Source organism: Oncorhynchus gorbuscha, linkage group LG19 (assembly GCF_021184085.1).
Source record: "Oncorhynchus gorbuscha isolate QuinsamMale2020 ecotype Even-year linkage group LG19, OgorEven_v1.0, whole genome shotgun sequence".
Classification (NCBI taxonomy): domain Eukaryota; kingdom Metazoa; phylum Chordata; class Actinopteri; order Salmoniformes; family Salmonidae; genus Oncorhynchus; species Oncorhynchus gorbuscha.
Window position 1 is genome coordinate 7,179,406 of NC_060191.1, and position 23,807 is coordinate 7,203,212.

Consider the following 23,807-nt stretch of genomic DNA (forward strand, 5'->3'; position numbering starts at 1 on the left):
GGTGGATCAGGGAATCGCCCGCAGCAAGAGCAACATCATTGATATATACAGAGAAAAGAGTCGGCCCGAGAATTGAACCCTGTGGCACCCCCATAGAGACTGCCAGAGGACCGGACAACATGCCCTCCGATTTGACACACTGAACTCTGTCTGCAAAGTAATTGGTGAACCAGGCAAGGCAGTCATCCGAAAAACCGAGGCTACTGAGTCTGCCGATAAGAATATGGTGATTGACAGAGTCGAAAGCCTTGGCAAGGTCGATGAAGACGGCTGCACAGTACTGTCTTTTATCGATGGCGGTTATGATGTCGTTCAGTACCTTGAGTGTGGCTGAGGTGCACCCGTGACCGGCTCGGAAACCGGATTGCATAGCGGAGAAGGTACGGTGGGATTCGAGATGGTCAGTCACCTGTTTGTTGACTTGGCTTTCAAAGACCTTAGATAGGCAGGGCAGGATGGATATAGGTCTGTAACAGTTTGGGTCCAGGGTGTCACCCCCTTTGAAGAGGGGGATGACTGCGGCAGCACTGTGTACAGTGTGTGCAAATGTAGAAGAGTAGGGAGGTAGGTAATAAATAGGCCATAGAGGCAAAAAAATAATTACAATTTAGCATTAACACTGGAGTGATAGATGTGCAGATGAGGATGCAGATGAGGATGTGCAAGTTGAGATACTGGGGTGCAAAAGAGCAAGAGGGTAAGTAATAATATGGGGATGAGGTAGTTGTGTGTGCTATTTACAGATTGGCTGTGTACAGGTACAGTCATCGGTAAGCTGCACTGACAGCTGATGCTTAAAGTTAGAGAGGGAGATATAAGACTCCAGCTTCAGAGATTTTTGCAATTCGTTCCAGTCATTGCCAGCAGAGAACTGGAAGGAAAAGCAGCGAAAGGAAGAGTATGTGGGGACAAGGCTATACAGTTTAGTTGATAAACCCTATCTTGATTTGGGTGACTTCAGTTGTTTTTACCTTGAGCTATTTCAGGTCATCAAAGTGAGAGTGATGACTACATGATGGGAGCTTGGGTGTGATCCTGACTACATGATGGGAGTTTGAGAGTAATCCTGACTACATGATGGGAGATTGAGAGTAATCCTGACTACATGATGGGAGCTTGGGTGTGATATTGACTACATGATGGGAGCTTGGGTGTGATCCTGACTACATGATGGGAGTTTGAGAGTAATCCTGACTACATGATGGGAGATTGAGAGTAATCCTGACTACATGATGGGAGCTTGGGTGTGATATTGACTACATGATGGGAGCTTGGGTGTGATCCTGACTACATGATGGGAGCTTGGGTGTGATCCTGACTACAGGATGGGAGCTTGGGTGTGATCCTGACTACAGGATGGGAGCTTGGGTGTGATCCTGACTACAGGATAGGAGCTTGGGTGTGATCCTGACTACAGGATGGGAGCTTGGGTGTGATCCTGACTACAGGATAGGAGCTTGGGTGTGATCCTGACTACAGGATAGGAGCTTGGGTGTGATCCTGACTACAGGATAGGAGCTTGGGTGTGATCCTGACTACAGGATAGGAGCTTGGGTGTGATCCTGACTACAGGATAGGAGCTTGGGTGTGATCCTGACTACAGGATAGGAGCTTGGGTGTGATCCTGACTACAGGATAGGAGCTTGGGTGTGATCCTGACTACAGGATAGGAGCTTGGGTGTGATCCTGACTACAGGATAGGAGCTTGGGTGTGATCCTGACTACAGGATAGGAGCTTGGGTGTGATCCTGACTACAGGATAGGAGCTTGCGTGTGATCCTGACTACAGGATAGGAGCTTGGGTGTGATCCTGACTACAGGATAGGAGCTTGAAGTAATCCTGACTATCTGATTATGAGAGGTTTCATTCTTGATGCCCTTGACTACTATACCAAGAGGTACTAGTACCAATAAATCTTGATTTTCTTAGCCAGAAATTATACTTTTTAGTTAATGTTGGAGAGAACTTTTAAGTTTATACCCTCACCAGATAGGTCACTATCTAACTCACATCCAAGTTAGCCCACAGTATCTTTGACGGTAACCACTGTATCTATAGTATGGTTGAATGGCTGGAACCCGTATACCGAGATTTACAGTGATTTAACGCCCAAAACCACTCCCCTTTCCTGGAATAAATACAGTACATTCGGAAAGTATTCAGACCCCTTGACTTTTTCCACATTTTGTTATGTTACAGCCTTATTCTGAAATTGATTATATAAATAGAAAATACTCATCAATCTACACACAATACCCCATAAAGACAAAGTGAAAACTGTTGTTTTTTTAGCAAATTTATCACATATAATAAACAGAAATACCATATTTACATATGTATTCAGACCCTTTGCTATGAGACGCAAAAATTGAGCTCAGGTGTATCCTGTTTCCAATGATCATTCTTGAGATGTTTCTACAACTTGATTGGAATCCAACTGTGGTAAATTCAATTGATTGGACATGATCTGGAAAGGCTCACACCTGCCTATATAAAGTCCCACAGTTGACATGTCAGAGCAAAAACCAAGCCATGAGGTCGAAGGAATTGTCCATAGAGCTCCGAGACAGGATTTGTGTCGAGGCACAGATCAGGGGAAGAGTACCAAAACATTTCTGCAGCATTGAAGGTCCCCAAGTGCAGAGAGCCCTCTATCATTCTTAAATAGAAGAGCTTTGAATCACCAAGATTCTTCCTAGAACTGGCTGCCCGGCAAGACTGAGCAATTGGGGGTGAAGGGCCTTGGTCAGGGAGGTTACCAAGAACCCGATGGTCACTCTGACAGAGATCCAGAGTTCCTCTGTGGAGATGGGAGAACCTTCCAGAAGGACAACCATCTCTGCAGCACTCCACCAATCAGGCCTTCATGGTAGAGTGGCCAGACGGAAGCCAGTCCTCAGTAAAAGGCAAATGATAGCCCGCTTGGAGTTTGCCAAAAGGCACCTAAAGACCATGAGAAACAAGATTTTCTGGTCTGATGAAAACAAGATTGAACTTTAGGCCTGAATGCCAAGCGTCACGTCTGGAGGAAACCTGGCACCATCCCTACGGTGAAGCATGGTGGTGCAGCATCATGCAGTGGGGATGTTTTTCAGCGGCATGGACTGGGAGATTAGTCAGGATTGGGGGAAAAATACACGGAGCAAAGTACAGAGAAATTCTTGATGAAAACCTGCTCCAGAGTACTCAGGACCTCAGACTGGGGTGAAGGTTCACCTTCCAACAGCACAATGACCCTAAGCACACAGCCAAGACAACGCATGAGTGGCTTCAAGTCTCTGAATGGCCTTGAGTGGCCCAGCCAGAGCCTGGACTTGAACCCAATCGAACATCTCTAGTGAGACATGAAAATAGCTGTGCTTGAGAGGATCTGCAGAGAAGAATGGGAGAAACTCCCCAAATACAGGTGTGCCAAGCATGTAGCGTCATAGAAGAAGACTCAAGGCCGTAATCGCTGCCAAAGTTACTTCAACAAAGTACTGAGTAAAGGATCTGAATACTTATTTAAATGTGGTATAAGTTTTTTGTTTTATACATTTGCACACAAAAAAAGTGTTTAGCTATGTCATTATGGATGGGGTACTTGTGTGTACAACCTGTATTGCCTTATAACCTGTCCTGACCCCTGACCCCTGGTGGAAGCTGCTGCTAGTGCTAATCCAGTCCCCTGGATATGAGGGGAGTTTCAGTGAGGTTCCTAATCAGCATCATCAGCCCCTCTCATCCTGTCTTTTAGCCTGTGTCATCTCAGGTGAACTCTAATTGGTCTAAAGGATTGGGATTACACATACATCCAGTGTTTACTATTTACCTGGGCTAGAACAAAAGCCTGCATGTGTACTCCAGGACCTGAGTAACCTAACCCCTGGCCTAACATCACAGTCTTGAGGGAAGGGATTGACTGTAATTGACTGTAAAAACATAGATTCACTCAACCCAGCTGTGACAACTCAAAATCTTTGCAGGAATACCTTCAGGAGAATGAGTTCATGTTTAAAGACATGCAAATCCCCATTCCCAGTATTTGTGGAATACTGACATACTGTATTACTATGAATACATTCATGAATGCTCTATAAATATGGCAAGTTTATTATGTGTTATGTATTCTTTATGAACATACAGATAATGTACAATCGTTACCCATATTTTTTCTACCATTTGAAAAGTTATTTTTAATGTGCTGTTAAAGCAGTTTGGAATTAGTGTTAGACCATTTCTAATCTCTCGTGGCCAGACTATTTAGCATCTAACACAATTATGCAAGGTTTTGTTGTGGGTTTCTGAGATTAGACAATTGAGACATCAAATAGCAGTACCACATGCTACCACATGGTGGTAGTAAAAATGTGTTCTATGGTTCTTGCAGTTTATTTCCTATGGCTGTAGTAGTGAGACCTTTAACCATTTGATTCTAGTTTTTCCTTGCAACACTCTCACTTTGACTTGTCCAACGGAACATGTTTCACCATGTTGCACAAGAGTAAAGGCACATTACATCACAGCTTATATGACCAACTAAAGCATCAAACACAGACACAGTTTCATGCTGACTACACCCGGTGCGCATGTTGATTTTGTCCATCCACACCAGACGAGATCAGAGGACGCAGGTTGAAATATCAAAACCAACTCTGAACCAACTATATTAATTTGGGGACAGGTCGAAAAGCATTAAACATTCATGGCAATTTAGCTAGCTATCTTGCTGTTGCTGGCTAATTTGTCCTGGGATATAAACATTCAATTGTTATTTTACCTGAAATGCACAAGATCCTCTTCTCTTAAAATTAATCAACAGATAAAAGGGTAAACTGAGTTAGTTTCTAGTTATCTCTCCTCCTTCAGGCTTCTTCTTTGGACTTTATATGGCGGGTGCTAACCAACTTTGAGGTGCATTACCACTACCAACTGGACTGGAGTGTGGATCTCAGTTAATCTTTCAATCACCTACATGGGTATATGCTCCTAAAAACCAATGAGGAGATGGGAGAGATTGGATTTGCAGCTCGTCAAGCGTCACAAATATTGCCAAGTTCTATTTTAGCGCCTGGCTACGCAGACGCTCGTTCACACGAGCGAGCCGTTTCGATGCAATGATTGAACAACATGTATGTGTACATTTATTTTGCAAAGCTGTTGTGGTCAGCATGTAAGAAATTAGGCCCCAGAAAACCTACAGTAGAGTAAAGCATCCTGGTCTCATAGACTAGACATAACATAGTAAATCTAAATCTGAGACAATCAAATTAGTATATGTATTACGTTTGGTTTGGTAACATAAGATAGATTGTTAAAGCAAAACAAAAGTAGGGTGGTTGTTCGGGGTGGATGCGTGGGTGTATAACGCGAACATTTAGCAACCCAAGGCTGCTAGTTTGAATCTAATCAAAGACAACTTTAGCATTTTAGCTACTTTTCAAATACTTACTACTTTTTAGCTACTTTGCAACATGTTAGCTAACCATTCCCCTAGCACTAACATCAACCCTTCAACCTAACTCCTAATCTTAACCCTAACCCTAGACTAGCTAAAGATTAGTCAAGTAGTTAACGCTAGCCACCGTGCTATAATTCATAACATATCATACTTTTAAAAACTTCGTAACATGTAGTACATTTTGCAAAATTGTAATTCATAACATATATAAAATGGGTTTACTGGTCATCCACAAATTAATTATATATATTTTTTTTACCCCTTTTTCTCCCCAATTTCATGGTATCCAATTGTTTTAGTAGCTACTATCTTGTCTCATCGCTACAACTCCCATACGGGCTCGGGTGAGACGAAGGTTGAAAGTCATGCGAAGGTTGAAAGTCATGCGTCCTCCGATACACAACCCAACCAAGCCGCACTGCTTCTTAACACAGCGCGCATCCAACCCGGAAGCCAGCTGCACCAATGTGTCGGAGGAAACACTGTGCACCTGGCAACCTTGGTTAGCATGCACTGCGCCCGGCCCGCCACAGGAGTCGCTGGTGCGCGATGAGACAAGGATTTCCCTACCGGCCAAACCCTCCCTAACCCGGATGACGCTAGGCCTACGGACCTCCCGGTCGCGGCCGGTTACGACAGAGCCTGGGCAAGAACCCAGAGTCTCTGGTGGCGCAGCTGGCGCTGCAGTACAGCGCCCTTAACCACAGCGCCAACAGGGAGGCCCCTATCCACACATTAATACATACAATAAGAAACTTAACATATCATACTAAATGGAGTGCCTCGAATTTACATACATAATAATATAAAATGCTCTGAGACCAGGTTGAGTAAAGAGAGAAAGAGGTTAAGAAGGGTTGTTCAAAAAATCACATCTTCCTTCCATCAAAAACGTAATCGACTTACATCAAACTCCTCCCAGAATCCTGCTTTGCTCTTCTTGTCTCCCTCGTTCTCTCTCTCGGCCATCTGGTCCAACAGCCTCACTCTGCTGTCAATGTCTGCTGCATTCACTCTGGTGGAGAAGTAGGGCTGAAGGAGAGAAGGATGGAGTGGACAGGAAAGAGAAGGAGAGGAGAATAAGTCAAGATTTGTTCGGATATGGCTCTAACTTGTCATTCAGGTGAACCCATTATAAGATACAGTATATCCGACCTGTGTAAGGTTGTAACTTGACTGCAACACTCACGGTGACCTGTATGGGGTTACAACTGTAAGTCCTGTGTGTCTTTACCTGTTTGAGGTGCACCCAGGTTCCAGACATCTCCTCGATGCCTTTGCGTTTGTAGTGCTCCATCAGGTCAGCCAGGGTGTCAAACATCTCTGTGCCTCCCACCGTGTACCGGTCATTCTATTTATATAAATATATGACGACATGAGTCCCATTATGCCTGGCGAAAACCAAACACTGCATTCTACAGGAAGAACCTTATACCAACGGTCAAGCATGATGGTGGTAGTGTGATGGTTTGGGGATGCTTTGCTGCCTCAAGCCTGGATGACTTGCCTTAGTAGAAGGAACTATGCATTCTGCTGTATCAGAGAGTTCTACTGGAGAATGTCAGGTCATATGTCTGTGAGCTGAAGCACAGCTGGGTCATGCAGCAAGACAATGATCCAATACAAACAATCAAGGCATGAAAATGACTAAAAATCAACAAATTTGAAGTTTTGGAATGTCCGAGTCAAATTCCAGATTAATTCTCAATTTGGATGTTGTGGCAGGACTTGAAACGAGCAGTTCATCCTTGAAAACACACAAATGTTGTTGAGTTGAAGTAGTTCTGCATGCAAGAGTGGGCCAAAATTCCTCCACAGCGATGTGAGAGACTGATCAACAACTACAGGTAGCATTTGGTTGCAGTCATTGCAGCTAAAGGTGGCACAACCAGTTATTGAGTGTAAGGGTGTTGCATAACTATATCAATTAAATAAATAAAATAAGCATCAATTTGTTTTCTCATTTGTAAACTCAGGTTTTCTTAATCTAATATTAGGTCTTGGTTGAAGATCTGATAGCATTCAATATCAAAAATATGTAAAAATAGAGAAAATCAGAAAGGGGGAGAGCGAGGTGAACATATCTGCCCATCTGTGACATAGTATGCAATTTTCAGGGACCACTTTTGGCTCGTGGGCACTACTTTCAGAACCACTGGTTCAAAAGTAAACAAAATCAAATCAAAGTGTATTTGTCACGTGCGCCTAATACAACAAGTGAAGACCTTACCGTGAAATGCTTACTTACAGGCTCTAACCAATGGTGCGGGGGAAAAAAAGGTATGTGTGTGAGTGTGTCAGTAAGTAAAGAAATAAAACAACAGTAAAAAGACATTTGAAAAAAAGAGTAGTAAGGCTATATACAGACACCTGTTAGTCAGGCTTATTGAGGTAGTATGTACATGTAGGTATTGTTAAAGTGACTATGCATATATGATGAACAGAGAGTAGCAAAAGCGTAAAAAGAGGGGTTGGCAGGTGGTGGGACACAATGCAGATAGCGCGGTTAGCCAATATGCAGGAGCACTGGTTGGTCGGGCCATTTAGGTAGTATGTGCATGGATGTATAGTTCAAGTGACTATGCATATTAGATAAACAGAGAGTAGCAGCAGCACCTGTTTAGGAGTGTTATGGCTTGGGGGTAAAAACTGTTGAGAAGCTTTTTTGTCCTAGACTTGGCACTCCTGTACCACTTGCCATACGGTAGTAGAGAGAACAGACCATGACTGGGGTGGCTGGGGTCTTTGACAATTTTTAGGGCCTTCCTTTGACACTGCCTGGTGTAGAGGTCCTGAATGGCAGGCAGCTTTGCCCCAGTGATGTACCATCGGAGGCAGAGCAATTGCCGTACCAGGCAGTGATACAACCGGTCAGGATGCTCTCGATGTTGCAGCTGTAGAACCTTTTGAGGATCTCAGGACCCATGCCAAATCTTTTAAGTTTCCTGAGGGGGAATAGGCTTTGTTGTGCCCTCTTCACGACTGTCTTGGTGTGTATGGACCAATCTATTTTGTTGTTGATGTGGACACCAAGGAATTTGAAGCTCTCAACCTGCTCCACTACAGCCCCGTCGATGAGAATGGGGACGTGCTCGGTGCTCCTTTTCCTGTAGTCCACAATCATCTCCTTAGTCTTGTTACGTTGAGGGATAGGTTGTTATTCTGGCACCACCCAGCCAGGTCTCTGACTTCCTCCCTATAGGCTGTCTCGTCATTGTCTGTGATCAGGCCTACCACTGTTGTTGTCGTCAGAAAACTTAATGATGGTGTTGGAGTTGTGCCTGGCCATGCAGTCGTGGGTGAACAGGGAGTACAGGAGGGGACTGAGCACGCAACCCTGGGGAGCTCCAGTGTTGAGGATCAGCGTGGCAGATGTGTTGCTACCTACCCTCACCACCTGGGGTCAGCCTGTTAGGAAGTCCAGGATCCAGTTGCAGAGGGAGGTGTTTAGTCCCAGGAGGGAAAGGGCAGTGTGGAGTACAATAGAGATTGCATCATCTGTGGATCTGTTTGGGTGATATGCAAATTCGAGTGGGTCTAGGATTTCTGGGATAATGGTGTTGATGTGAGCCATTACCAGCCTTTCAAAGCACTTCATGGCTACGGACGTGAGTGCTACGGGTCTGTAGTCATTTAGGCAGGTTGCATTTGTGTTCTTGGGCACAGGGACTATGGTGGTCTGCTTGAAGCATGTTGGTATTACAGACTCAGGGACATGTTGAAAATGTCAGAGAAGACACCTGCCGGTTGGTCAGCACATGCCCGGAGTACACGTCCTGGTAATCCGTCTGGCCCCGCAGCCTTGTGTATGTTGACCTGTTTAAAGGTCTTACTCATATCGGCTACGGAGAGCGTGATCACACAGTCGTCAGGAACAGCTGATGCTCTCATGCATGCCTCAGTGTTGCTTGCCTCGAAGCGAGCATAGAAATGATTTAGCTCGTCTGGTAGGCTCGTGTCACTGGGCAGCTCGCGGCTGTGCTTCCCTTTGTAGTCTGTAATAGTTTGCAAGCCGTGCCACATCCGACGAGCGTCGGAGCCGGTGTAGTACCAGAAAGTATCTTTCATGTACTTCTGGTTAGCTATTAAGAAATGCACCTGATGCTTGCTCATGGTAGGGCCTGTGCCAGGACTCAATGATCTGTGTGATAATCTTCTGACCCTGAAAACTTTAGACTCCAGCCCTACAATGCCTCTCATTCAAATCCACCTAATGTCTGCACTGTATTACCACAGCTAAAAATAACCTAACCATGATGGTGCTGCTAATCTATGAAATGTAGGTTTGGGGATGAATGCAGTTAGTTACAGTCTAGCTCTGCACTCGGAAATAACTATGCTATTTTGTATTTCTAGTGGTAGTTACTATACCCACATGAATATAAAGTACTTAATTGTGAATACCAATTATCATGTATTTTATTGGAATCGTATACGCATTTTCACACAACACCTAAGGGTCCAAATTAAATACATAACTAACTAATTAAAACATAACCGCTTGGCATACTTTTGTAACCAAGACAGTGATATCTATCAAACTCAAACCTATATGTTCATATTGACTGGACTTTGCATAACTGTTTCTGTGCTGAGACAGTAGTGGTGGTGTGTTTGATGTTTGTCAGGTTTTCTCCTAGATGTTGGAAGCAGGAAGGTCATTCATTGCATAAGAATGAACATTTTGGGGAAACTGAAAATTGGTCTGGTTTCATAACAAGATGTACTCAGATATATTATAGCAAAGATTGCAATGTGAATTGCAATAGTGAATGTGAGTGAATGTGTGTTAGAGAGAGAAAAACACACGAACACTCACATGCTCGCACATACGCATACTTGCACACACACACACACACACACACACACACACACACACACACACACACACACACACACACACACACACACACACACACACACACACACACACACACACACACACACACACACACACACACACACACACACACACACACACACACACACCTGGCACATGATTTTGATGTGTGAGACCCTCCTCCCTCCGCTGGATGCCTTGCTCTTCTCCTCAGTCAGAACAGACAGAACAAAGTCTCCGGGTTTGGACAGAGACTCCCGCACCAGGAAGGTGCCCGGCTCGTCCCGTTCCCATAGCAACTTCTCTGCGTTGGGGCCTGACAGGTGTCCGTGATACCACCTGTATGGTGTATGACAGAGAAGAGGTCAATGAAGCTCTAATGGAAACATCACTATGCCCCACATGGAGGAGAATGGAAGAAGACTTGGTAGAGGACTTTAATAAATGGTTGAGGACATTTTGGTAACTAATGTGTATTTACGGCCTGTACAGATGCACTTTATATGGGTTTATGCAAGGTATTTCTGTCCTGAGAGTAAAGTGTGTGTGAGTGTGTGTTTGCGTGAATGCGTCTGTGTGTCTGGGAGAGTTTACACTCGTTAGTATGGGGATCGTCTCTGAGTGCTGCCTGCTGTTTAAATTTAGGGGTAGTTCTCGATTTCTACATCTGAACTTCCTGCTTTGCGGTCGGAAAATTCTGATGACAAGATTTCGTGGCTCAAGACGGCATGATATTTATAGCCTGAGCCCCACACAAACTACCCCCCTTTTCTTCCTCACCCCATATCACCCCCCCTCGTCCCCCATAGAGCCCCCCAAATATTTGGCCCCATATTCCTAGCCCGCAATGACTACATCAAGCTTGGTGACTCTACTGACTTGTTGGATGCATGTTCAGTTTGTTTTGGCTGTGTTTCAGATTATTTTGTGCCCGGTGAAAATGAATGGTAAATAATGTGTGTTTCTAAACACTTCTAAATTCATTTGGATGATACCATGATTACGGATAATCATGAATGGATTGTGAATAATGATGAGTGAAACAGTTACAGAGGCATAAACATCATAGAATGACACCTCTGCATTAAAATTAGACTATAAAGCACACCATCACAGCAGTACCTGTGATATGGGTATCGAGAAAGAGATCAGAAAGACTAAAATAGAGCAAGATGGAGGTTAGGAGAGACGAAGGTATTGAGGGTCTGGTCACTGTTTTCAAATGTGTCAAAACCTAAAGTTTCCAACCGCAGCAAGAAAGGGAAGTTAAACTGACAGAGAAAATAGAGTGGAGAAAGGAGGGGCAGTGAGGGTAGAACATGAGGGATTTACACACACACACACACACACACACACACACACACACACACACACACACACACACACACACACACACACACACACACACACACACACACACACACACACACACACACACACACACACCTCAAAGTAAAGGCCATAGAATTACCTTTCCTTTTGAAAGCTTTATGATCCTCAACATAAAGCGTTTAGATTAAGAAAATATTAATTACAAAATGGCTGGATGTCTCAGGAGTATTTTATATGATCTGCTTCCGGTTGATAAACATGCAACGAAATTCAGCAGAACAGTGAAAGCAGAGTTAAGGGTTAGAGATTTGAGGCAAAAGTACACGGACTTGACTGACTGACTCTGGTGGAATTAAGGGTTAGGGGTAAAGGTTAAAGGGTAGAGTGCACTGACCTCTCGGTGGTGGGGTCAGAGCAGTTGAAGGGGTATTTGAGCTCGATGATGGTGCCGTCTTTGTCCTGCAGGATCCCGTTCTCTGCAGTGTAGTACTCCACCAGCTCGGACAGCGTGGCAAACTTCTCCCCTCCATACAGGTCGTAGAAGTCCCCTGTGTTTTGGATACGGATGTGGGTCACCAGCTCACCCACCCTGGGGTCAAAGATCAGGGGAAAGAGGACATTCATGGGCCAGTCAGTGACAGTAGACAATTACACCTAAACTAGTTTTAAGTCAAATATATTTTTTAAAGTAGCAAAAGAGAGATGCAGTGTATCTGTACCTGACAGAGGGCAAGAAAAGGAGAGAGGAAAGGATGAGTGAGGAGAGAGGATATACTATAAATCAAATGTAATAAAATCACATTTTCAAATCAAATGTTTTTGGTCACATACACATATTTAGCAGATGTTATTGCAGGTGTAGTGAAATGCTGTAGGTTAACATACAGTGCCTTCAGAAAGTATTCACACCCCTTGACTTTTTCCACAATTTGTTGTTAGATCCTGAAATTAAAATTGATAACATGTAGATTTTGTTGGTCACTGGAATACACACAGTACCCCATAATGTCAAAGTGGAATTATGTTTTTCCAATGTTTGACAAATTAATTACAAATAAATAGCTGAAATGTCTTGAGTCAATAAGTATTCAACCCTTTTGTTATGGCTACATAAGTTCAGGAGTAAAATGTGCTTAACAAGTCACATAATAAGTTGCATGGACTTTATCTGTAAGGTCCCTCAGTCGAGCAGTGAATTTAAAACACAGATTCAACTACAAAGACCAGGGAGTTTTTTCAATGGCTCACAAAGAAGGGCACGTATTGGTAGATGGGTCAAATAAAAAAGCAGACATTGAGTATCCCTTTGAGCATGATGTTATTAATTACACTTTGGACGGTGTATCAATACACCCAGTCACAACAAAGATACATGTGTCCTTCCTAACTCAGTTGCCAGAGAGGAAGGAAACCACTTAGGGATTTCACCATGAGGCCAATGGTGACTTTAAAACAGTTATAGAGTTTAATGGTTGTGATAGGAGAAAACAGAGGATGGATCAACAACATTGTAGTTACTCCACAATACTAAACTAATTGACAGAGTGAAAACAAGGAAGCCTGTACAGAAAAAAAATATTTGCAACAAGGCACTAAATAAAGTAATACTGCAAAAAATGTGGCTAAGCAATTGATGTTTTGTGCTGAAAATGTAGTGTTATGTTTGGGGCAAATCCAATGCAATACATTACTGAGTACCACTCTCCATATTTTCAAGCATAGTGGGGGCTGCATCATGTTATGGGTATGCTTGTAATCGTTAAGGACTGGGGAGTTTTTTATGCAAAAAGCACACGCAAAATCCTAGAGGAATGCCTGGTTGTGTCTGCTTTCTACCAGACACTGGGAGATTAATTTAGCTTTCAAAAACCTAAAATACAAGACCAAATCTACACTAAAGTTGCTTACCAAAAAGACAATGAGTGTTCCTGAGTGGCCTAGTTACAGTTTTGACTTAATTCTGCTTGATAATCTATGGCAAGACCTAAAAATGGTTGTCTGGCAATGATCAACAATCAATATGAGAGAGCTTGAAGAATTTTGCACAAAAATGTTGCACAATCCAGGTGTGGAAAGCTCTTAGAGACTTACCCAGAAAGACTCACAGCTTTAATTATGAATTTGACTCAGGGGGTTGAATACTTAACATTAATAATATTTTTACAAAAAATGTCTTCCACTTTGATATTCCAGATTATTTTGTGTAGATCGTTGACAAAAAATGACAATTAAACACATTTTAATCCCACTTTGTAACACAACAAAATGTGGAAAAAGTCAAGGGATTTGAATACGTTCCGAAGGCACTGTAGGTTGAGCGAAGGAGAGAAGGAGAGACAAAGAAGGAGAGAAAGAGATGGAGTATCTCCATCTGATGGAGAGAGAGAGAGAGAGAGAGGATATCCTAGCTGACAGAGAAACAGAAGGACAAAGAAAGAGATGGGGTGTATTCCTACCTGACAGAGAGAGAGAAGTCTCCCTGGTTCTTCCTGCTGGGTCGGGCCAGGAAGCTGCCATGGACGCCCCGGCTCTTCAAAACAGACTCAGCATCCAAGCCAGAGATATCCCTGTGGAACCACCTGGATACACCGAGAGAAACACATTACATACATATACATACAGTATATACAAACCACACACACACAGATCGGGCCACGCACATAAGCACATGCACACACAAATGGTTATCCTCTGGCCCTGCTGCACCTGTCCACTGAGCCACATCATCTCTTTGATACTCCGTTTCTTCCCTCGGGGGGAAATGATATGAGACGTGGTAATAAAAATGAGTTAAATCACAATGTGTCTGTTAAATCCCATTTCAAAACCCTGCATTCCATTACCAGCTCATAGATTAACACAGTACTAGGTACCATTACCAGCTCATAGATTAACACAGTACTAGGTACCATTACCAGATCATAGATTAACACAGTACTATGTACCATTACCAGCTCATAGATTAACACAGTACTAGGTACCATTACCAGCTCATAGATTAACACAGTACTATGTACCATTACCAGCTCACAGATTAACACAGTACTATGTACCATTACCAGCTCACAGATTAACACAGTACTATGTACCATTACCAGCTCATAGATTAACACAGTACTATGTACCATTACCAGCTCACAGATTAACACAGTACTAGGTACCATTACCAGCTCATAGATTAACACAGTACTAGGTAGAGAGCAGTCTACACAGCATTATTGCAACCTTTTTTAAGTATACGCTAGTATACAAGTATACAATATTGCTTCAAGGTAAAGAACTAGCAAAACAGTTGAATGGTAAAGCCTGACTAAGGCCTAAGAGATGACAAACAGACCACAAACCCAACTCACCACAAAGCACCAACTTTTCATTCAATGGATATTAAACTAGCCTATTCTACAGAACAACCTGCTGCTAACAATTGTATCACACATCTGAGAGGTAGGACTGATAACACTTTCTAAACTGAAGGGAATGATTTCTGATTGTAAATGTACAATCTATTATCTTTCTCTCACTAACAAGTGGACCATCACTTTGATATCTGTTGCCAAGTTTCAGTCTAGTTGTAGCTACACACGGCATGGTCAAGCTATTGATAGACTAAGAGTAGGATGCAAAGGTAGAATCAATCAGAATTGGGCAACATTTCAATAATTCGAAAAACTACTGCAAAATAACTGTGAATTTCTACAGAGTTTGAAAACAAATCGTTACGCGTGAACTACAAACCCACAAGACAGCAGAAAAGACTAAAGAACAAAGTACTGATGGTAAAGAAACAGAGAGAACAAGTCAAAGAATGAGAGAAGTTGACATCACGCGTTAGGAAAATACAGATCCAGACCAGGGTTGAGCAACTGGGTGTAAGAGTCTTGAAAGGGGGGAGATCAACTCACCGAACCATTTTCACCTTCACTTCTTCTGGGCCCAAAGAGAAGGAGACGGGATAGTGAGGGTACACGTACAGGTACAACCTCCAGCCTAGCAAATGATGATACATGGTAATGTAACAAATACTGTACATAATTGACGCATCTTCATGCCCTTTCTAAATCTGCAAATCTAGCCAGTTATTAACTACAAATGTACTTCTAAAAATCATGTTTTACTTCCATTATCATCCCTCTCTCTCTAACTGCCCTCCTCCACACATTAGTTTACTGTATTTCTTCATTTCTCTCATTCAACATCACATACACAAAGACCACCCCTCTAAACAACCTGTCTTCTCTTCCTCTTTTACTCCCACACTAATCTGTTCATCAAACCCTCTTTCCTCCCTTACCCTTTCTTGATATATCTCACTTTAGATAGATAAGTAAACAATCTTACTGTTCTCAGCTCCTTCTGAAAACAAGCGACACTCTTGCTGACAGGCTCGTGTGTCTTACCCTTCGTCCCTCCCTTCTTTTTTCTTTTTCTCTCTGTCGTTCTGTGACACTCTTGCTCCTTCCTTCCTTTTTGTGGCTCTTTTCACAAAACAGTGAAAGCAAGAGACAGACAGGAACAAAAAAAGCTGACAGGCCGGAATCTCTTACAGAAATAGATACTTTACAAATGTCAAACGTAATAAAAAAAGCTTAGATTTCATCTTTAAAATTTAACTATAATTCTTTGTCTCTCCTTGCCTCAATCTAATGTCACATCTCTATCTCACCTCTTCTCTATCCCCTCAGAATGATCAAAGCACCACTAATGTTTTGCAAACAGACACAGTCCAGTGAGATTACTCTGAATATGTCATACCAAACACTGTTCCTCAATGAGATAATGGGAGAGAGAGAGAGAGAGAGAGAGAGAGAGAGAGAGAGAGAGAGAGAGAGAGACAGAGAGACAGAGAGACAGAGAGACAGAGAGAGAGAGAGAGAGAGAGAGAGAACCTTTAAAAGGTAAACTAAGGAACTGCACATCTGCTCACCATCACTATCAGGAATGAAAAACAAATTAGCCCCTCCAGTATGTAATGGTTAAACTAATCATACATTTTTCTCTGTCCTTCTCATTCTCCCTCTCTTTCCTTCTAACCCACCTGTCCTTCACTCCTCCCCTCTTCTGTCTGAGTGTTTGTTCTCTTCTTTCAGCTGTGTATGTGCACGTGTGTGTGTGTCTAACCTTTTGTGTTCCATTTGTGTTTGACACACAAAGGTCATGCTCACATTACACTTCCTTATTCCCCCCGTGTGTCGCTCTCAATCCATTTACAAATGTGAGGTCATGACAACAAACTCACAACCTAACAATAAGTAACATACACACATAACTACAGTCAGGATAGCAACTACACAACAATGTTCATGTGAGCAGCAATACAAGACATGTGAGCAGCAATACAAGACATGTGAGCAGCAATACAAGACATGTGAGCATGCTACAAGAAGAGGTGGGCTACATGTATACTAAAGTCTTGTCCACAGAAGTCTGTTAGAGCTTGAAACTGAAACTACTCTTCCCATAATGCAACAGCCAGTTGTTGTGGCTACGGAAGACGCATAGCAACAAAGCAGGGCTGTATAAGTTAACAGCGTGACTGCCTGTTGAAGTTAGTGTTACAAATTTCAATAGAACCAACATGCAAAGCAGCAGAGAGTTGGTGAGAGGTGCCATTTAAAGCAGCAGAGAGTTGGTGAGAGGTGCCATTTAAAGCAGCAGAGAGTTGGTGAGAGGTGCCATTTAAAGCAGCAGAGAGTTGGTGAGAGGTGCCATTTAAAGCAGCAGAGAGTTGGTGAGAGGTGCCATTTAAAGCAGCAGAGAGTTGGTGAGAGGTGCCATTTAAAGCAGCAGAGAGTTGGTGAGAGGTGCCATTTAAAGCAGCAGAGAGTTGGTGAGAGGTGCCATTTAAAGCAGCAGAGAGTTGGTGAGAGGTGCCATTTAAAGCAGCAGAGAGTTGGTGAGAGGTGCCATTTAAAGCAGCAGAGAGTTGGTGAGAGGTGCCATTTAAAGCAGCAGAGAGTTGGTGAGAGGTGCCATTTAAAGCAGCAGAGAGTTGGTGAGAGGTGCCATTTAAAGCAGCAGAGAGTTGGTGAGAGGTGCCATTTAAAGCTCCTGATCTGTAGTGGCTGGGGCCGAGAGCACCATGTATCTTGTGTGCCACATTGTAGGATTTTTAATGAATTTATTTGCAAATTATGGTGGAAAATAAGTATTTGGTCAATAAAAAAAGTTTATCCCAATACTTTGTTATATACCGTTTGTTAGCAATGACATCTATAAGTACCTAGGTGTCTGGCTAGACTGTAAACTCTCCTTCCAGACAGGGTAGCCTAGTGGTTAGAGCGTTGGACTAGTAACCGAAAGGTTGCAAGTTCAAATCCCCGAGCTGACAAGGTACAAATCTGTCGTTCTGCCCCTGAACAGGCAGTTAACCCACTGTTCCTAGGCCGTCATTGAAAATAAGAATTTGTTCTTAACTGACTTGCCTAGTAAAATAAAAATATTTTTAAAAAACATCTCCAATCTAAAATCAAATCTAGAGTCGGCTTTCTATTCCGCAACAAAGCATCCTCCAAACTTACCCTAGTAAAACTGACTATCCTACCGATCCTCGACTTCGGCGATGTCATCTACAAAATAGCTTCCAATACTCTACTCAGCAAACTGGATGCAGTTTATCACAATGCCATCCGTTTTGTTACTAAAGCACCTTATACCACCCACCACTGCGACCTGTATGCTCTAGTCGGCTGGCCCTCGCTACATATTCGTCGCCAGACCCACTGGCTCCAGGTAATCTACAAGTCCATGCTAGGTAAAGCTCCGCCTTAGCTCAGTTCACTGGTCACGATGGCAACACCCACCTGTAGCACGCGCTCTAGCAGGTGTATCTCACTGATCATCCCTAAAGCCAACACCTCATTTGGCCGCCTTTCGTTCCAGTTCTCTGCTGCCTGTGACTGGAACGAATTGCAAAAATTGGAGACTTGTATCTCCCTCACCAACTTCAAACATCTGCTATCTGAGCAGCTAACCGATCGCTGCAGCTGTACATAGTCTATCGGTAAATAGCCCACCCAATTTTACCTACCTCCTCCCCATACTGTTTATATTTATTTACTTTTCTGCTCTTTTGCACACCAGTATCTCTACCTGTACATGACCATCTGATCATTTATCACTCCAGTGTAATCTGCAAAATTGTAATTATTCACCTACCTCCTCATGCCTTTTGCACACAATGTATACAGACTCTTTTTTTCTACTGTGTTATTGACTTGTTAATTGTTTACTCCATGTGTAACTCTGTGTTGTCTGTTCACACTGCTATGCTTTATCTTGGCCAGGTCGCAGTTGTAAATGAGAACTTGTTCTCAACTAGCCTACCTGATTAAATAAAGGTGAAATAAATAAAAAATAAATAAAAACAGAGGTCAAACGTTTTCTGTAAGTCTTCACAAGGTTTTCACACACTGTTGCTGGTATTTTGGCCCATTCCTCCATGCAGATATCCTCTAGAGCAGTGATGTTTTGGGGCTGTTGCTGGGCAACACAGACTTTCAACTCCCCCCAAAGATTTTCTATGGGGTTGAGATCTGGAGACTGGCTAGGCCACTCCAGGACCTTGAAATGCTTCTTACAAAGCCACTCTTTTGTTGCCCGGGCGGTGTGTTTGGGATCATTGTCATGCTGAAAGACCCAGCCACGTTTCATCTTCAATGCCCTTGCTGATGGAAGGAGGTTTTCACTCAAAATCTCACGATACATGGCCCCATTCATTCTTTCCTTTACACGGATCAGTCGTCCTGGTTCCTTTGTAGAAAAACAGCCCCAAAGCATGATGTTTCCACCCCCATGCTTCACAGTAGGTATGGTGTTCTTTGGATGCAACTCAGCATTCTTTGTCCTCCAAACACCAAAATGTTCTATTTTGATTTCATCTGACCATATGACATTCTCCCAATCTTCTTCTGGATCATCCAAATGCTCTCTAGCAAACTTCAGACGGGCCGGGACATGTACTGGCTTAAGCAGCGGGACACGTCTGGCACTGCAGGATTTGAGTCCCTGGCGGGGTTGTGTGTTACTGATGGTAGGCTTTGTTACTTTGGTCCCAGCTCTATGCAGGTCATTCACTAGGTCCCCCCGTGTGGTTCTGGGATTTTTGCTCACCATTCTTGTGATCATTCTGGGTTCCCCCCCCCACCCCTTGGGTTGTACCGTGTCGGAGATCTTTGTGGGCTATACTCGGCCTTGTCTCAGGATGGTAAGTTGGTGGTTGAAGATTTCCCTCTAGTGGTGTGGGGGCTGTGCTTTGGCAAAGTGGGTGGGGTTATATCCTTCCTGTTTGGCCCTGTCCGGGGGTGTCCTCGGATGGGGCCACAGTGTCTCCTGACCCCTCCTGTCTCAGCCTCCAGTATTTATGCTGCAGTAGTTTATGTGTCGGGGGGCTAGGGTCAGTTTGTTTATCTGGAGTACTTCTCCTGTCCTATTCGGTGTCCTGTGTAAATCTAAGTGTGCGTTCTCTAATTCTCTCCTTCTCTCTTTCTTTCTCTCTCTCGGAGGACCTGAGCCCTAGAACCATGCCCCAGGACTACCTGACATGATGACTCCTTGCTGTCCCCAGTCCACCTGGCCATGCTGCTGCTCCAGTTTCAACTGGCCTGGGCCCTAGGACCATGTCCCAGGACTACCTGACATGAGGACTCCTTGCTGTCCCCAGTCCACCTGGCCATGCTCCTGCTCCAGTTTCAACTGTTCTGCCTTACTATTATTCAACCATGCTGGTCATTTATGAACATTTGAACATCTTGGCCACGTTCTGTTATAATCTCCACCTGGCACAGCCAGAAGAGGACTGGCCACCCCACATATGCTCTCTCTAATTCTCTCTTTCTTTCTCTCTCTCGGAGGACCTGAGCCCTAGGACCGTGCCCCAGGACTACCTGACATGATGGCTCCTTGCTGTCCCCAGTCCATCTGACTGTGCTGCTGCTCCAGTTTCAACTGTTCTGCCTTATTATTATTTGACCATGCTGGTCATTTATGAACATTTGAACATCTTGGTCATGTTCTGTTATAATCTCTACCCGGCACAGCCAGAAGAGGACTGGCCACCCCACATAGCCCGGTTCCTCTCTAGGTTTCTTCCTAGGTTTTGGCCTTTCTAGGGAGTTTTTCCTAGCCACCGTGCTTTTACACCTGCATTGTTTGCTGTTTGGGGTTTTAGGCTGGGTTTCTGTACAGCACTTTGAGATATCAGCTGATGTACGAAGGGCTATATAAATAAATTTGATTTGATTTGATTTGATCATTTTGACCCCACGGGGTGAGATCTTGCGTGGAGCCCCAGATCGAGGGAGATTATCAGTGGTCTTGTATGTTTTCCATTTCCTAATAATTGCTCCCACAGTTGATTTCTTCAAACCAAGCTGCTTACCTATTGCAGATCCAGTCTTCCCAGCCTGGTGCAGGACTACAATTTTGTTTCTGGTGTCCTTTGACAGCTCTTTGGTCTTGGCCATAGTGGAGTTTGGAGTGTGACTGTTTGAGGTTGTGGACAGGTGTCTTTTATACTGATAACAAGTTCAAACAGGTGCCATTAATACAGGTAACGAGTGGATGACAGAGGAGCCTCTTAAAGAAGAAGTTACAGGTCTGTGAGAGCCAGAAATCTTGCTTGTTTGTAGGTGACCAAATACTTTTTTTTCCCACCATATTTTGCAAATAAATTCATTAAAAATCCTACAATGTGATTTTCTGGATTTTTTTTCTCATTTTGTCTGTCATAGTTGAAGTGTACATATGATGAACTTGCACAATTGGTGGCTGACTAAACACTTTTTTTTGCCCCACTGTACAGAGCTGAGAGCTGATGTTGAGAAGGGCTTTTCCCTGTTCAGTCATGTTGCTGTTGTGTATCATTTCTAACACCCAAACGTGATGACCACCTTCCACAAAGATTCACACACACTTACTAACAAACACATACCAAGTGATGACATCTCTTGATCCGGTCACTCCTGCAGGGTATGTATACACTCTCACACACACTGCCTAACACACATACACACGTGTGTATTTCTCGCAAGTGATGATAATTTGCCTTCAATGAAACGACACACTCTCACACTGACTAATAGTGACGGGGGAAACCATTGATACAGTTACATATTCGGATATTATTTTTGACGATATATCATATCATTTTGACAATATTGCAATACTATTTTTGCTATAGTAGGCTGTATATGCACCAAAACTCCATCATTTTCCTTTCATATCTTGTTCTTCATCTTCTTTTTAAATAAGGAGCCAATGTGTTTTAAGCACTTATTTCCATGACTGATCAAAACTTGTTTTCTCATGACTCTCTCTTGTCCCTCCACAGCAGACATTTGGTGAGCAATATGTTTGGAAAATCGAATCGCAATACATATAGAATCATGAGAATCGTAAGAACCGCAATACTAATCATACTGACACCTAAGTATTATGATAATATCGTATCGTGAGGACCCTGGCAATTCCCAGCCCTACAGGACAACACTTTCCACAGGAATGCTGGCTCATGTTGACTCCAATGCTTCCCACAGTTGGCTGGATGGTTGGAAGTTGGCTGGATGTCCTTTGGGTGGTGGACAATTCTTGATACACACAGGAAACTTTTGAGCGTGAAAACCCCAGGAGCATGCAGTTCTTGACACAAACCGGTGCACCTGGTACCTACTACCATACCCCATTCAAAGGGACTTACATCTTTTGCCATGCCCATTCACCCTCTGAATGGCACACACACACAATCCATGTCTCAATTATCTAAAGGCTCGAAAATCCTTCTTTAACCGGTCTTCTCCCAGTCATCTACACTGATTGAAGTGGACATTAATAAGCAATTATAGCTTTCACCTGGATTCACCTGGTCAGTCTATATCATGGAAGGAGTTCCTAATGTTTTGTACACTCAGTGTATATTGAACTGTATTATTGTCATGTGTGGGGAAAGTGACATGTACGTAGAAACATATCTAGGGAAAAAGTGTGTAAAAACAAGGTTGCTTTTGTCCTCTGAAGGGAGGGGTCGGGGATATAGGAGGTTGGTGGCACCTTAATTGGGGAGGATGGGCTCGTGGTAATGGCTGGAGCAGAATCGGTGGAATGGTATCAACAACATCAAACACATGGTTTCCAACACATCCGTTCCAGTCATTATTATGAGCCGACCTCCCCTCAGCAGCCTGGTGGGGGATGGGTTTGAAATAAATACTCATAAATGACACCAAAGTAAGAGCCCTGTCTGACAGTAACTATTGTCAAAACAAGAATCTTCCAGGGCGATCACTTTGGCTTGCAAATCGTATCATCTCTCTTGCCTGGACATCTAACAGTGAGATTTAAATGTATGTAAATACACGGAGTATACAAAAGCTTTCTGTGACATAGACTGACCAGGTGAATCCAGGTGAAGCTATGATCCCTTATTGATGTCACCTGTTAAATCCACTTGAATCAGTTTAGATGAAGGGGAGAGTACAGGATAAAGGGTTTTTAATCCTTGAGACAAATGAGACATGGACTGTGTCAAGAACTGCAACACTGCTGGGTTTTTCACATTCAACAGTTTCCTGTGTGTATCAAAAATGGTCCACCACCCAAAAGCAAATCCATCCAAATTGATACAACTATGGGAGGTCAACATGGGCCAACATCCCTGTAGAATGCTTTCGACACCTTTTAGAGTCCAATTGAGGCTTTTCTGAGGGCAAAAGCGGGTGCAACTCAAAAATAGGAAGGTGTACACTCAGAATGATCAGCCAATGGGAATATAATTAGTTCTCCCATGTATGGGATTTTAAATATATTTAAATACATACATTACAGAAGGCTAGGTTGTACATACACAAGCATGCGAGTGAGCACACATGCACAGACTAACAAACGTTTGTACTGCAGGTGTTAGAACAATGATTAACACCAGGAATTGCAGACACACAAACATACTGGTTAGTGAAACAAAACGCCTGCAGCAGTTTGAGTTGGGCTCTCTTCCCCTTTCACACCTGTGAGCTTCACATGCTAACTGTGTCTATAGATAGTACTTACCCACAAGACATTGAATGGACTTTTGCTCAGGTGTTCTAAACAGCAGTTCAGTCTCATAGATCCAGTCTTTACAACAGAACGAAGATGAGCTAGAGGTTAGTGCAGTGTGGTCTATCCACTGTGTCCAGTTAACTAGCGTATACTACACTGTTCCA

The 23,807-nt window shown here is 43.3% G+C and overlaps 1 protein-coding gene across 3 annotated transcripts in view; it reads right to left on the reverse strand.

The window, feature by feature from the left end:
• The window catches only part of LOC124005241 (tyrosine-protein phosphatase non-receptor type 6-like), a 42,512-nt gene extending 18,718 nt beyond the window's left edge, over window positions 1-23,794 (reverse strand). The window contains exons 1-7 of one of the 3 annotated variants that reach the window (XM_046314314.1): window positions 23,653-23,794; window positions 15,516-15,600; window positions 14,070-14,192; window positions 12,008-12,202; window positions 10,431-10,620; window positions 6,676-6,792; window positions 6,348-6,473 (exon numbers count right to left, since the gene is read on the reverse strand). In XM_046314314.1, the coding sequence (XP_046170270.1) occupies window positions 6,348-6,473; window positions 6,676-6,792; window positions 10,431-10,620; window positions 12,008-12,202; window positions 14,070-14,192; window positions 15,516-15,523 (759 nt within the window). In that variant the 5' untranslated portion in view covers window positions 15,524-15,600; window positions 23,653-23,794. Of the gene's footprint in view, window positions 1-6,347; window positions 6,474-6,675; window positions 6,793-10,430; window positions 10,621-12,007; window positions 12,203-14,069; window positions 14,193-15,515; window positions 15,601-15,951; window positions 16,087-23,652 lie in introns of those variants that run through there. The other 2 variants (XM_046314312.1, XM_046314313.1) reach the window with 2 other exon arrangements.
• Between the last annotated feature and the right edge of the window lie 13 nt (window positions 23,795-23,807).